The sequence below is a fragment of the Bombus affinis genome, chromosome 6 (assembly GCF_024516045.1).
Source record: "Bombus affinis isolate iyBomAffi1 chromosome 6, iyBomAffi1.2, whole genome shotgun sequence".
Lineage (NCBI taxonomy): Eukaryota > Metazoa > Arthropoda > Insecta > Hymenoptera > Apidae > Bombus > Bombus affinis.
Window position 1 is genome coordinate 7,564,257 of NC_066349.1, and position 12,046 is coordinate 7,576,302.

Here is a 12,046-nt window from a genome sequence, read left to right on the forward strand (position 1 = left end):
TTATATATATAAAATTTCAACTTGTGGTATCTGTAGATTTAAGATTCGTTCAGGTTTAATTTTATATCATCATTGATTAGATATCAATGAATGTGAGGCGATACCAGGCTTGTGCGAGGGTGGCAAGTGCGTGAACACACCGGGTTCATTTACCTGCGAGTGTCCCGATGGTCAGGCCAGAGATCCCGAGACCAACTCTTGCAAAGATAGAGACGAATGTCAAGAAGAAGGAATCTGCGCAGATGGACGATGCATAAACACGAACGGTGGCTATTATTGCCTTTGTAATCCAGGATTTATCCAGAGCCAAGATCGAAGATTCTGTATCGGTGAGAACTATAAGTGATTGCAAACGAATTACAAACGACTTACTTGTGCGTTCATGAAAATCATCATAGAAAATTAATCGATGAGAATCAATCATGAATATCTTCGTACGCTCTATAACCAGACTATTTTTATATATCTATACCTTTCATAAAAATACGAAAACTTTTGTGAATGACCGTATGTATTGAACAAAATTATCGACAAAAATGATTCGCCAATAACGATATCGCCATTGACAAAATCATAGATGGAAGACAAGGTCTGTGTTACACGTCCGTGAACAGAAACGGGCAATGCAAGAATCGGCTTTCGATGAGGCTGAGCAAGAAGGATTGTTGCTGCGGCAAGAACATGGGACGTGGCTGGGGTGACGAGTGCTACATCTGTCCGAATCACGGAAGTGGTATGTAGAACGGCAAAAATGCTAAACGATACGAAAATAGCAGGCTTACGACAAATAATGAACGTTCAAGTGGAACGAACGAAAATAAAGTCACCCAGAAAGCGCAGATAATGCTGATAGTAATGGCGAGTAACGGGATCCGTGTTATTACTCAATTATAGACGATTACAACAGGCTTTGCTTGCAACAACTGCAGCCGATCATCGCGATAAACGAGTGCGCGCTGAGACCGGACATTTGCGGAAACGGGAAGTGTATAGACACAAAGGACGGATACGAGTGCGCCTGTTATCCTGGATTCACGAAGAAGGCTGGCAGATGCGAGGATGTTGACGAGTGTCTGTTGGGATATTGCCAAGGTGGTACTTGTCAGAATTACGAAGGAAGCTTCACGTGTGAGTGCCCGCCGGGATTCGTCGTTTCTGGTGAAGGCAGATATTGCACGGGTAAGAAATTCGAAGAAAAGAAATAAGAAAAAGAGAGGAATATTATAAATATAAAATAGATTAAAAAGATAGTATCGTCTATGTCTATAAGTAGCTGATACTTTATAAAGTTTATGTAAATTTTTAGAATATCATCAGAAACACACATTTCGATGACCCTAACATCTTGATATCGAACAAATACGCTTAAAGTTAATCAAAATCAGATGTCTCCAGAAGACCAATTATCTCGTATTGAATGAATTTTTGTTTGACTTCTTTTTCTATAGATCACGATGAATGTCAGGACACCGGAATGTGCAATAATGGACATTGCATCAACATGAACGGATCTTTCAAATGCAAGTGCAACGATGGTTACACTTTATCTCCTACAAAAAATACTTGCATCGGTAAACACAGTTTATTTTCCCTTTCCTGTATGGAACTAATAATTCATGATTTTCTTAGATTTAATTAATCAATCAATCGTACATTTGCAGATATCAACGAATGTGCCGACAATCCGAGAATTTGTTTAAACGGTCGATGTGAAAACACACCAGGATCGTATCATTGTATTTGTCAATCTGGATTTACAGCCTCTCGAGATAATACGTTCTGCGTAGACATGGATGAGTGTTCAACAAGTGGAATGTGTGAGAATGGAAAATGCGTGAATATGGAGGGATCTTTCAAATGTGTCTGCGATTCTGGCTTCCGAATTGGACCGGACCAGAGTCACTGCATCGGTGTGTATTCTTATTTCTTCGTAAATGAAATTTTTTCCAACTCTGATATTGGAAAAGTAAAGATTTTATCGTTGACTAGACATCGACGAGTGCTTGAGTGGCCCGTGCCAAAATGGTCGCTGCACCAATACTCCTGGTAGCTTCCGATGTGAGTGTTATTCTGGATTGAATCTGGGACCAGATGGAAGATCTTGTTTAGGTTAGTCTTGATTTATTTTCTATTTTTTACTTAAAAAAAGTTTTAGCTAATTTACATGAAAATATTCTAACTATTATCAGATACGAGGAGAGACCTATGCTATTCCCAGTACAGAGACGGACAATGCTCGAATCCTACATCGACAGCAGTAACAAAATCAAGTTGCTGCTGTTGTACTGTAATACTAGGACAACCTATGGGCTGGGGAAGCACATGTCAACCCTGTCCACTGCCGGGTACCAGCGAATTCGACGCTTTGTGTCCACATGGCGCAGGAATGACTTACAATGGAGATGGTAATTACCGAAATTAATAAGAAAAAAATTCTTCTTCCTGTACTTATGGAAAATTTCTGTGTTAAAATATAAATAAGTGTAAAGTATAGAAATAAAAATGTATATCTGCAGAAGTATATAAACTAACAAAGGTAAATTACTAGTTACAATATTTGGCAAAAGAGATAAACTCCTATTTAGATTCCACTTCTTCATATTTATAAGAGTATTAAATTACATAAATACTAATTATAGATAGAATGTAGACAGCATTGAGATATATCTTCTAAATTAATAGCAATAATTTAATAAATTATGATTAGTCAACCTACTCTCTTGTTCCTTAACATAGATATCAACGAGTGCGCACAGAATCCGAATATCTGTGTGAACGGTGGCTGCGAGAATCTCATGGGAACCTATCGTTGCATCTGCGATAGTGGTTACGAGGTAGATGCTACAGGAAAAGTTTGCAGCGATATCAACGAATGTGAACTGGAGGAGTCATTGTGCAGTGGTGGTCAATGTCGAAACATCCCTGGGAGCTTCCAGGCAAGTAAATACTCGCGTGTTGAACCAATCTTTGAGTAGGTGTAACGATTCGTCGGAAGATACGCTCTGACCAATTGAAACATTTAAGCATGATATTCGAACAGTGTGTTTGCCCGACTGGCACGAGATTCAACACGGGCAACCATATGTGTGAGGACATCGACGAGTGCGAGGAACTTGGACCAGATGTTTGTTTGAACGGAATCTGTGTAAATGTTCCGGGTTCCTACGAGTGCGAGTGTTCTCCTGGATACGTTCTGGATCACACTGGTCATATTTGCATGGGTATAATATTTAACATATATATTGAATAATTAACAAAAAATTGGAAGTATGGAAACTTATTAGTAGATCGATATGTCTATGAGATTTTATATTTTCATAAAGATAATTGAAGAAGTAAACTCTAAGTAGAGATTTTTTATTTTCATTTAGTACTGAAGGGAGTGAGATGGTATTATGTAAAAGTGATATAATATATAGAAACTAAGAGACTGATTGAACTTTAGAAAATACTTTGCAGCCTCTTTGTAAATTAGATCAGACATCTGTTTATTATTATTTCCTTTAAATAAATTTAACTAAAATTTAATTAAAATAAAAGAACGAAAATACAATTAAAATTCCTCTCAGACAACAGGAGAGGTTCCTGCTGGACCAAGATGATAGATGGTCGATGCGAGTACAATTTGCCCAGACTAGCACTGAAATCTGAGTGCTGCTGCTCGGTGGGTGTAGCCTGGGGAAGCCCGTGCGAACTCTGCGATCGTTCAATCTGCGAATGTTCTAAGGGTTACGCGAAATTCGGCGGGAAAGACTGCGTGGACGTAAACGAATGCGAATTAAACAGTGGTATCTGCAAAGGTGGAGGCACCTGCGTGAACACCGATGGATCTTATCGTTGCGAATGTCCTCCTGGTTTAACTTTAGATGCAACACGTGAGTTCTGAAAAATAAAATTGAAAGAAATATTCTTGTCTTTTTACTTAGATATGAAAAAATGTACTTTTTCTAACATAATATTTATTTTCTAGTTATATATTTATTTTTTTAAATATATTTTTGTACGAGTAAGCATTGATCTATTTTTTGTACAGATATCACTTGCATAGACACGAGGCAAGAGACTTGTTATTTGGACTATCGCCATGGACAATGCGCAAATGCGATAGAAGGACAATTTTCTAAGAGTCTGTGTTGCTGTTCTGTGGGTCGTGCATGGGGTAGCGAAAGATGCGAATCCTGTCCAAAACCAGGTACCCACGCGCATCAAGAACTATGCCCAAGAGGAGACGGTTTTACAGACAAACAGGACATCAACGAATGTATCGAGTTTCCTGGAATGTGTCTAAACGGAAGATGCAAGAACACGGTTGGCAGTTTCAGTTGCAAGTGTAACCAGGGTTTTGCATTGGACGAACATGGAATTAAATGTAACGGTGAGTTAGATATTTATACACTGCTGAAGATATTACACTGCTGAAAGTGATACTATATTTGTTCATTCGTGTGTTTGCAGTTTACTAACTTTCAATCGTGTTACAGAGTTATGATGTATATTATCTTCGTTGAAAATTTAAATTACAGAGTGTTTAAGGCGTTTATCTAAATTTAAATACTGTTTGACTTCTTATATTAACGTTAAATGAAATTGTATAAAAATGTTTTGTATAATGTTTGAATCTCGTTACTTGTACAGACATCGATGAGTGCGAGATCATGCATGGAGTGTGCGGAAACGGGACCTGCAGAAATACGCCTGGCAATTTTCAATGTGATTGCAATCCTGGATATCGCAGCAGCGATATAATGAAAATTTGCATGGGTATGTAACGTGAAATTAATCTCTTAACACACTCTCATACTAAGAAGATAAGAAGATTTAATTTCTCAAACCAAGTGTTCAAAATACGACTCATCGTATTGATCCACAAACATGACGTATTTCAGATATAAACGAATGCGAGGAGATACCAGGACTGTGTCGAGGAGGAACCTGCATCAACACCGAGGGCAGCTTCAAGTGTCAATGCCCGCCTGGTCACGAGCTGAGTCCTGACAAGCAGTCCTGCAAGGATATCGACGAGTGCTCGAGAACCAGTGGGATCTGTTCGAACGGCGTTTGCGAGAACATGATGGGCACTTATCAGTGCATATGCGACGATGGTTATCAGCAAACTGGATTGAAGTCTCACTGCGAAGACATAAACGAATGCGCTACCAATAACGGTGGCTGCGAGGACATCTGCCTGAACATGCCTGGAAGCTTTTCTTGTTCTTGCAGGTGAATTTTCTTTAATCAGAAATTTCTATCGTTATGGAAATGAGAGTTGGTTAAGATTTTAATTCTTGCGAATGTAAATATAATTCGCTTGTAATAGAAATAGTGTATTTTCGAGCTATCGCGGGGAGACGCGGTCGTTAGAATACGCGTCAACGGGAGTCGTAAATTCCCGTTACGATTAGAATGATCGACACCACGAATAGTTCGATCCCCGTATTTCGATTAAGATAATAGGGGTGATTCAGGTATGATAACACTGTGGCTCACAGAGTTAAAATATATATTTCCAACACTTAGTATACACGATTGAATAGATATAAACACTTAATAACTTATCACGCTGCAATAATATAGATATGAAAGTAACACGGTATGAGACTTAATGTTAGAAGTTAGGCGTTAGATCTTTGACTGTGGTAGGAAATTCTGAGAGATATAGAAACGGTGAGAGTTATAGGGAATGCAGGAACTCTAGTCACCGTGAGAGACGATGGAAAACTCTGAAGCTTATTCTAATGTGAATACGGAGGAAAGCTTGGTATGGGTATGCCCTTTGAACGAAGAACGCGGATTCGTTGCTTACATTTTTTGGTTAGTAAAGTGAGGGCAACAATCCGCGATGTCGATTGGTTGGGACCAATGTTAGGAAGGAAGAGAGGAGGAAGAAACCTCCTACCAACTTGGGTCCTAGGCGACATTGTTTACAGGGAAACTCAGATTTTTCGTTAGGTATATCTCCGCTTTCTTCGTAATTCTTAAGAGCACATAATAAACCCAAGGACCTTTCTAAAAACCGGCCGAAAACTCTTCTGGAATTAGAAAGTCTTTTCTGGCAAACAGATGTGCTTAGACCATGTGTGCGAACAATGCAGCTAGAATTTATAGTGGGTCCTTGGACCTATGGAGTGTTAGAAGGACGGCAGGTAGACCGTTGGTTGGCAAGCCGCGCAGGATGGCGTGCAGATGTGTTGCGCGACAGAACAAATAGTATGGTGTTTTAAAAAATGGGTGAAATTAGGAATGAAGTTAAATTCTAAAAATTAATTTAGACATCTAAACGAATATGAGCATATTCTAATATATAGTAAACCATCTTTCATTTAAACAGCACTGGATTCGCGTTGAATCTCGATGGTCGATCGTGCGTGGACATCGACGAATGTAAAGAAAACCCGCGAATCTGTAACGGAGGAAAATGCACTAATATAGCTGGCGGCTACATATGTACTTGCACCGATGGATTAATTCCTGGCAAGGATAGTGCCTCTTGCATTGGTAAGTGTAGTCTTGAGATTAGTCAACTTTCAAAATCTCAAACATTTAATTACCCAGATGTTATAACTGTTCAGATGTCGACGAGTGCACCACACGGCCAAACATTTGTGGCTATGGTGAATGTTACAATACCATTGGTTCTTACAATTGTCGATGCGAAGAAGGATATTCGGTGAAGCCAGACCAAGGTCCAGGATGTACCGACGATGATGAATGTCTCTTAAACGCGTATTCCTGTAGCGAATTCGCGGAATGTCAGAACACACAAGGTTCATATGAGTGCACGTGTCATGAAGGTTTTGTAGGGAATGGAGTTGAGTGCAGAGATATCAATGAGTGTCTAACAAATAACGGAGGATGCGATTCTAATGCGCAGTGTATAAATACCGAGGGATCCTTTAAGGTACACATTATATAAATCAAATAAGATACAGTGGAATGATATTTATCCGAACCTACGCATACACATATATTGGAGAATGAGTAGTTGATATAACTAATAATAATATAGAATTTTATCAATTCTTCACACATATATGATTTTTTATTTAAATAATATAAGTTCAAGAATTGGATCAGTCAGTAGAAATTCATTTAATCAAGCAATACGTAACATTTTCAATAAATAGAGTTCAAGCAAATAGAATTCTCGTATTCAATATTATACATACATGTTCGAAACAATTAGAGGATCGCTATTATAATCAATTTTATTGCATAAGCAAATAAAAGAAATTAGAAAAAGATTTCTAATTGTTTTAGTGCGTCTGTGACGCTGGCTTTAGAGGCGATGGCTATGCCTGCAAGGACATCGACGAATGCGCCAATGACAATACTCTCTGTGAAAATGGACACTGTCTCAATTACCCTGGATCATTTCGATGTGAATGTGAAATGGGCTTCATGCATCCTGACGAAAATAACGAGCAAACTTGTGTGGATATAAACGAGTGCGAGATGTTCAGTAATCTCTGTGTATTTGGGCGGTGTGAGAATATATTCGGTATGTTCCGCTGCGAGTGCAACGAAGGCTACAAGTTGGATGGTTCAGGTGGAAATTGTACAGATATCGATGAATGTGAGAATCCACAGTCGTGTCAGTATGGCACGTGCATAAATACTCAGGGGAAATATATTTGCAAATGTCCGCCTTATTACGAGTTAGTCGAAGCTGGAAACGCCTGTGTAGGTAAGTGACTCTTTTTACATTGATTTTTCTAAGAATTAACTTCTTAAATCAGTGCATTCAGTGCAGCAAAAGAAATGGAAATAAGTGGAAATTTTGGTGATGGAAACTGATATTCGTATAAAATTTATCCACTTGTACTAATTGTAATATTTTACAATATTTAAAAAAAGAATCATCTCTCACATAAAAAGATAAACATTTTCGTCGTCTGCATCGGATGTCCAAAATTCTTTCAACTTCTACAAATTTTTAAAGTGAATTTAATATTACAGATAGACGAAAATCAACGTGTTTCACCGGCTTCGAACACGGTACCGGAAGACCGCAGTGCATCTTCGACGTAGCTTCTTCAGTTACCAAAGCGACCTGTTGCTGCAGTATTGGCAACGCTTGGGGAAATCGCTGCGAGGAGTGTCCCCGCGCTGGAACCAAAGAATTCGAGGAATTATGTCCCGGTGGTTCCGGGTACAGACCCAATCAGGAGACTGTCATTTTAGAGGACATCAACGAATGCGAGGAACACGAGAATATTTGTCAGAATGGTCATTGTACTAATACTTTTGGTAGCTTTATGTGCTCCTGCAACGAGGGCTTTATTTTGGATGACACTAAAACCAGTTGTATAGGTATCATTGAATTTAATTATTTTAATTATTAAGTACTTTGGATCTGAAGAAACTTATAGCTTAATTATTTGCATCTGTATAGACATAGATGAATGTGCTTTGCATCCACAAATATGCGGAGTAGGTCGCTGTATCAACGATCAAGGAAAATATCATTGCGAATGTCCAGAAGGATATATGGCAATGCCAGGAGGAAGTAAGCAAATATCATTCGTGTTATTATATGTGTAACAAAATTTCCGACATTTAATAAACTTGAATATTTTCCCAGAGGAATGTGTCGATATGAGAAAGGAATCGTGTTACCTAAATTACGAGGATGGTCAATGTTTCAATCCCATGATGCAACCACAAACGAAAATGTTGTGCTGCTGTTCCATGGGAGCTGCATGGGGAAGTCCTTGTGAGAAATGTCCAGCTGATAGAACTCGTGAGATCCGAAAAACTTTTTAATAAGATACCCATTAGAGAGATTAATAAAATATCGATGTCCTGCTTTTTGAATTTCCATCACATCTCGCTTAATAATTATTGTCATATTAATACGAATTAACCTCTAATTATTAAGATTAAATATATCGTTTAGGAGAGCACGACATTCTATGTGGCATGGTACCAGGCCAAATAATGAATCCCATAACGAATCATACGGAAGAAATCGACGAGTGCGCTCTTATGCCAACAATGTGCACTCACGGTCGTTGCATGAATACTCCTGGCAGTTTTGAGTGCCAGTGTGATCGAGGATACGTGTATGATCAGGATTCGCATCAGTGTATCGATGAAAATGAATGTTTGCAGGTAAAACAACGTAACAGAATCTTTCAAATAATTTTCGATCTATACTATTGCCTTAAATGTAAAAAGTTAGGAATCAAGTGATAACAAAAATTCAATTATATCTTTATTATTATATTATATATGTAGTATCCAAATGGGTCTTAGAGAGAAAGGACAAGTAATGATGTTTTGATTTAATATATATTATTAGGAGCAACGAAATGATTACAATGCTGTTCTACGTTCTATTCTCGCATGCGGTTTTCTGCTTCCCAATTCAAACTCTGCCCACTCCGCACACTCCACACGCTCTCCACACTCTCCACACTCTACACGCTCTTGGCATCCGTTCACTCCGGCATCTCAACTAACACTCTCCCTAACGTCTCTTTACCTTTTTCCGTCCTTCGGAACAGGTATCCCGAAGCCCGTGGTCAAGGTCACGCAGCCTTTTCACGAAAATTGTCCACTTAAAAAGATCCAATAGTACATTGATGATGAACGGTACTTTGTTTATGGTTCGGCCGATACCTTAGGCCTTATGGCCCCGATACTACATATAATATATATCACATTTTAGTTATACGTATATTTTTCAGTGTTGATTGAATAATTTCTTTCGTTGGATGGCTATTTCTATTTAGGTACATTTCTTAAAATATTTTTATTCAACTATTTTATTTTTTCATTCAAGATTCCAAATCCTTGCAGTGGCAACGCGCAATGTATAAACAAGCAAGGTTACTTCGAATGCGTTTGCCCAGCAGGATACAAACTAAGCCTCAGCCAACGAGACTGTGTGGACATCGACGAGTGCTACGAACGACCCGGAATTTGCAACAATGGTGCATGTAACAACTTGCAAGGTAGCTTCCAGTGCGTCTGCCGTCTTGGTTTCGCATTAACGAGAGATAGAGATAACTGCGTGGACATCGACGAGTGTCAACGCAATCCGAATATTTGCAACAATGGAACTTGCGTAAATACACTTGGATCGTACAAATGCATCTGCTATCAAGGATTCAAGCTAAGCCCTAATAATGATTGCGCTGGTAAATTCTATTTTATCCACAGAATTCTTCTGCTCTTATTTCGCAGATTTAAAATGTCTAAACTTTTTGAACAGACATCGACGAGTGTCGAATAATGCCATTCCTATGTCGCAATGGAAGATGTCGAAATACAATTGGCGCTTTCAACTGTGAATGTGCTGATGGCTATGTGTTGGCCCAAGATGGTCAGCACTGTAGAGACATCGACGAGTGTCACGAAGTAAGTTGTTCGTAGGAACAAAACTTTTCACGATTCTATCTAATCCAATACCGTAACTGACTGAAATCTTGTTGAAAATATCACAAAACGAATAATTGCATCAGATTCCTGGACTCTGTCCGTCACCAGGAAAATGTCAGAACTTGATGGGATCGTACATATGCAACTGCCCTCCGGGTTACGAGTTGGATCACACGAGAAAGAAGTGCGTCGGTGAGTAAAGTATTCAGCAGACTACGTAACGTGATTCGAATATTTCAATTATAATTGGAATTTATATGTCAGATGTGGACGAATGCGAGGAGACGCAAGGAATTTGTGAAAATGGTCGCTGCATTAATACAGAAGGAGGAGTGATCTGTGAATGTCCTGTTGGATACAAACTAAGCGACAAACCAAATTCGATGCGGTGCATCGACGTCAGAGAAGAACTCTGTTACGATCGGTATATAAGACACGGTGCACGATGTTCTTCTCCTCGAACAGGCGCGATGACTAAAAAACATTGTTGTTGCACTATGGGAAAAGCGTGGGGAAAATACTGCGAAGAGTGTCCTCCAGAAGACAGCGGTAAGTATTTCTTCCATTATAAATAATTTTTTTAAGAATAAAACGATGATCAAAATCATTAATTAAACAATAGAACAAAATACATAGGATGAACTACGATAGATAATTAAATCTAATTAAATTTTTGTGTACATTTTTTTATACAGAGGAATTCAAAAGATTATGTCCGGAGGGACCAGGCAGAGATGACACAGGGATTGACTTGAACGAATGTCTGTTCATGCCAGACGCCTGTGTCGGTGGCGAGTGTATCAACACTGATGGTTCTTTCCGATGTGAGTGTCCCTCTGGATACGTATTAGATGCAAGTGGCAGGCGTTGCATTGATAATAACGAATGCTTGTCCCAACAAAATATCTGTGGCAATGGAACGTGCACGAATATTGACGGTGGTTTCGAGTGTTCCTGTAACGAAGGATTCACTCCTGGAGTAAATCAAGTTTGCGAAGATGTGAACGAGTGTCTGGAAATCGGCAACCAGTGCGCGTTCCGGTGTCACAATGCGCCTGGTTCTTTCAGGTGTATTTGTCCTTATGGTTACACTTTGGCTCCCGATGGACGACATTGTATAGGTATGAATATTATATACGTACAACGTATCATTTAAACAAATTTTTGGAAAATAAAGCTTGTTTTTCTCTTTGCATTATACATTTTTTCGCATGCATCTTACTTTCATTTCATTGATACTTATATTTTATTCGCGCCTAAGTATGTAGTTATAGTGTTAAAAAATAATACGAGAAATATAGTCACGGTTTTTCTGCGATTTCTGGCAATTAAATCAAGAGATTAAACGCTGTACAATTATCTTTCCAGACGTGGACGAGTGCGCAACACCAGCGAACAATTGCAAGTATCAATGCAAGAATCTTATTGGTTCCTTTATGTGCATCTGTCCACCTGGATATCAACAAATCGGTATGGCTGACGAGTGTAAGGATATCGACGAATGTGCAATTAATTCAGGCCTATGTCGAAATGGTCGATGCGTCAATCTAGAGGCTAGTTATCAATGTCTCTGCTATGATGGTTTTGAACAGAGTCCTGATGGAAAATCTTGCATAGGTATTAAACATTAAAAAAGGGAAACAAGTATTAAACTACTCGATAT

At 38.8% G+C, this 12,046-nt stretch overlaps 2 protein-coding genes across 3 annotated transcripts in view; one reads left to right on the forward strand and one right to left on the reverse strand.

The window, feature by feature from the left end:
* The window catches only part of LOC126917944 (A-kinase anchor protein 17A), a 201,638-nt gene that overhangs the window by 38,025 nt on the left and 151,567 nt on the right, over positions 1–12,046 (reverse strand). The window lies entirely within an intron of this gene.
* The window catches only part of LOC126917937 (fibrillin-2-like), a 32,341-nt gene that overhangs the window by 16,096 nt on the left and 4,199 nt on the right, over positions 1–12,046 (forward strand). The window contains exons 8-33 of one of the 2 annotated variants that reach the window (XM_050725381.1): positions 81–329; positions 578–733; positions 895–1,179; positions 1,449–1,571; positions 1,662–1,910; positions 1,990–2,109; positions 2,190–2,405; positions 2,737–2,936; positions 3,041–3,221; positions 3,570–3,875; positions 4,034–4,375; positions 4,636–4,761; positions 4,887–5,220; positions 6,329–6,495; positions 6,570–6,898; positions 7,258–7,684; positions 7,957–8,310; positions 8,393–8,506; positions 8,582–8,740; positions 8,897–9,111; positions 9,785–10,142; positions 10,343–10,362; positions 10,467–10,575; positions 10,648–10,932; positions 11,079–11,504; positions 11,752–12,000. In XM_050725381.1, the coding sequence (XP_050581338.1) occupies positions 81–329; positions 578–733; positions 895–1,179; positions 1,449–1,571; positions 1,662–1,910; positions 1,990–2,109; positions 2,190–2,405; positions 2,737–2,936; positions 3,041–3,221; positions 3,570–3,875; positions 4,034–4,375; positions 4,636–4,761; positions 4,887–5,220; positions 6,329–6,495; positions 6,570–6,898; positions 7,258–7,684; positions 7,957–8,310; positions 8,393–8,506; positions 8,582–8,740; positions 8,897–9,111; positions 9,785–10,142; positions 10,343–10,362; positions 10,467–10,575; positions 10,648–10,932; positions 11,079–11,504; positions 11,752–12,000 (6,099 nt within the window). Of the gene's footprint in view, positions 1–80; positions 330–577; positions 734–894; positions 1,180–1,448; positions 1,572–1,661; positions 1,911–1,989; positions 2,110–2,189; positions 2,406–2,736; positions 2,937–3,040; positions 3,222–3,569; positions 3,876–4,033; positions 4,376–4,635; positions 4,762–4,886; positions 5,221–6,328; positions 6,496–6,569; positions 6,899–7,257; positions 7,685–7,956; positions 8,311–8,392; positions 8,507–8,581; positions 8,741–8,896; positions 9,112–9,784; positions 10,143–10,216; positions 10,363–10,466; positions 10,576–10,647; positions 10,933–11,078; positions 11,505–11,751; positions 12,001–12,046 lie in introns of both variants that reach the window. The other variant, XM_050725380.1, reaches the window with a different exon arrangement.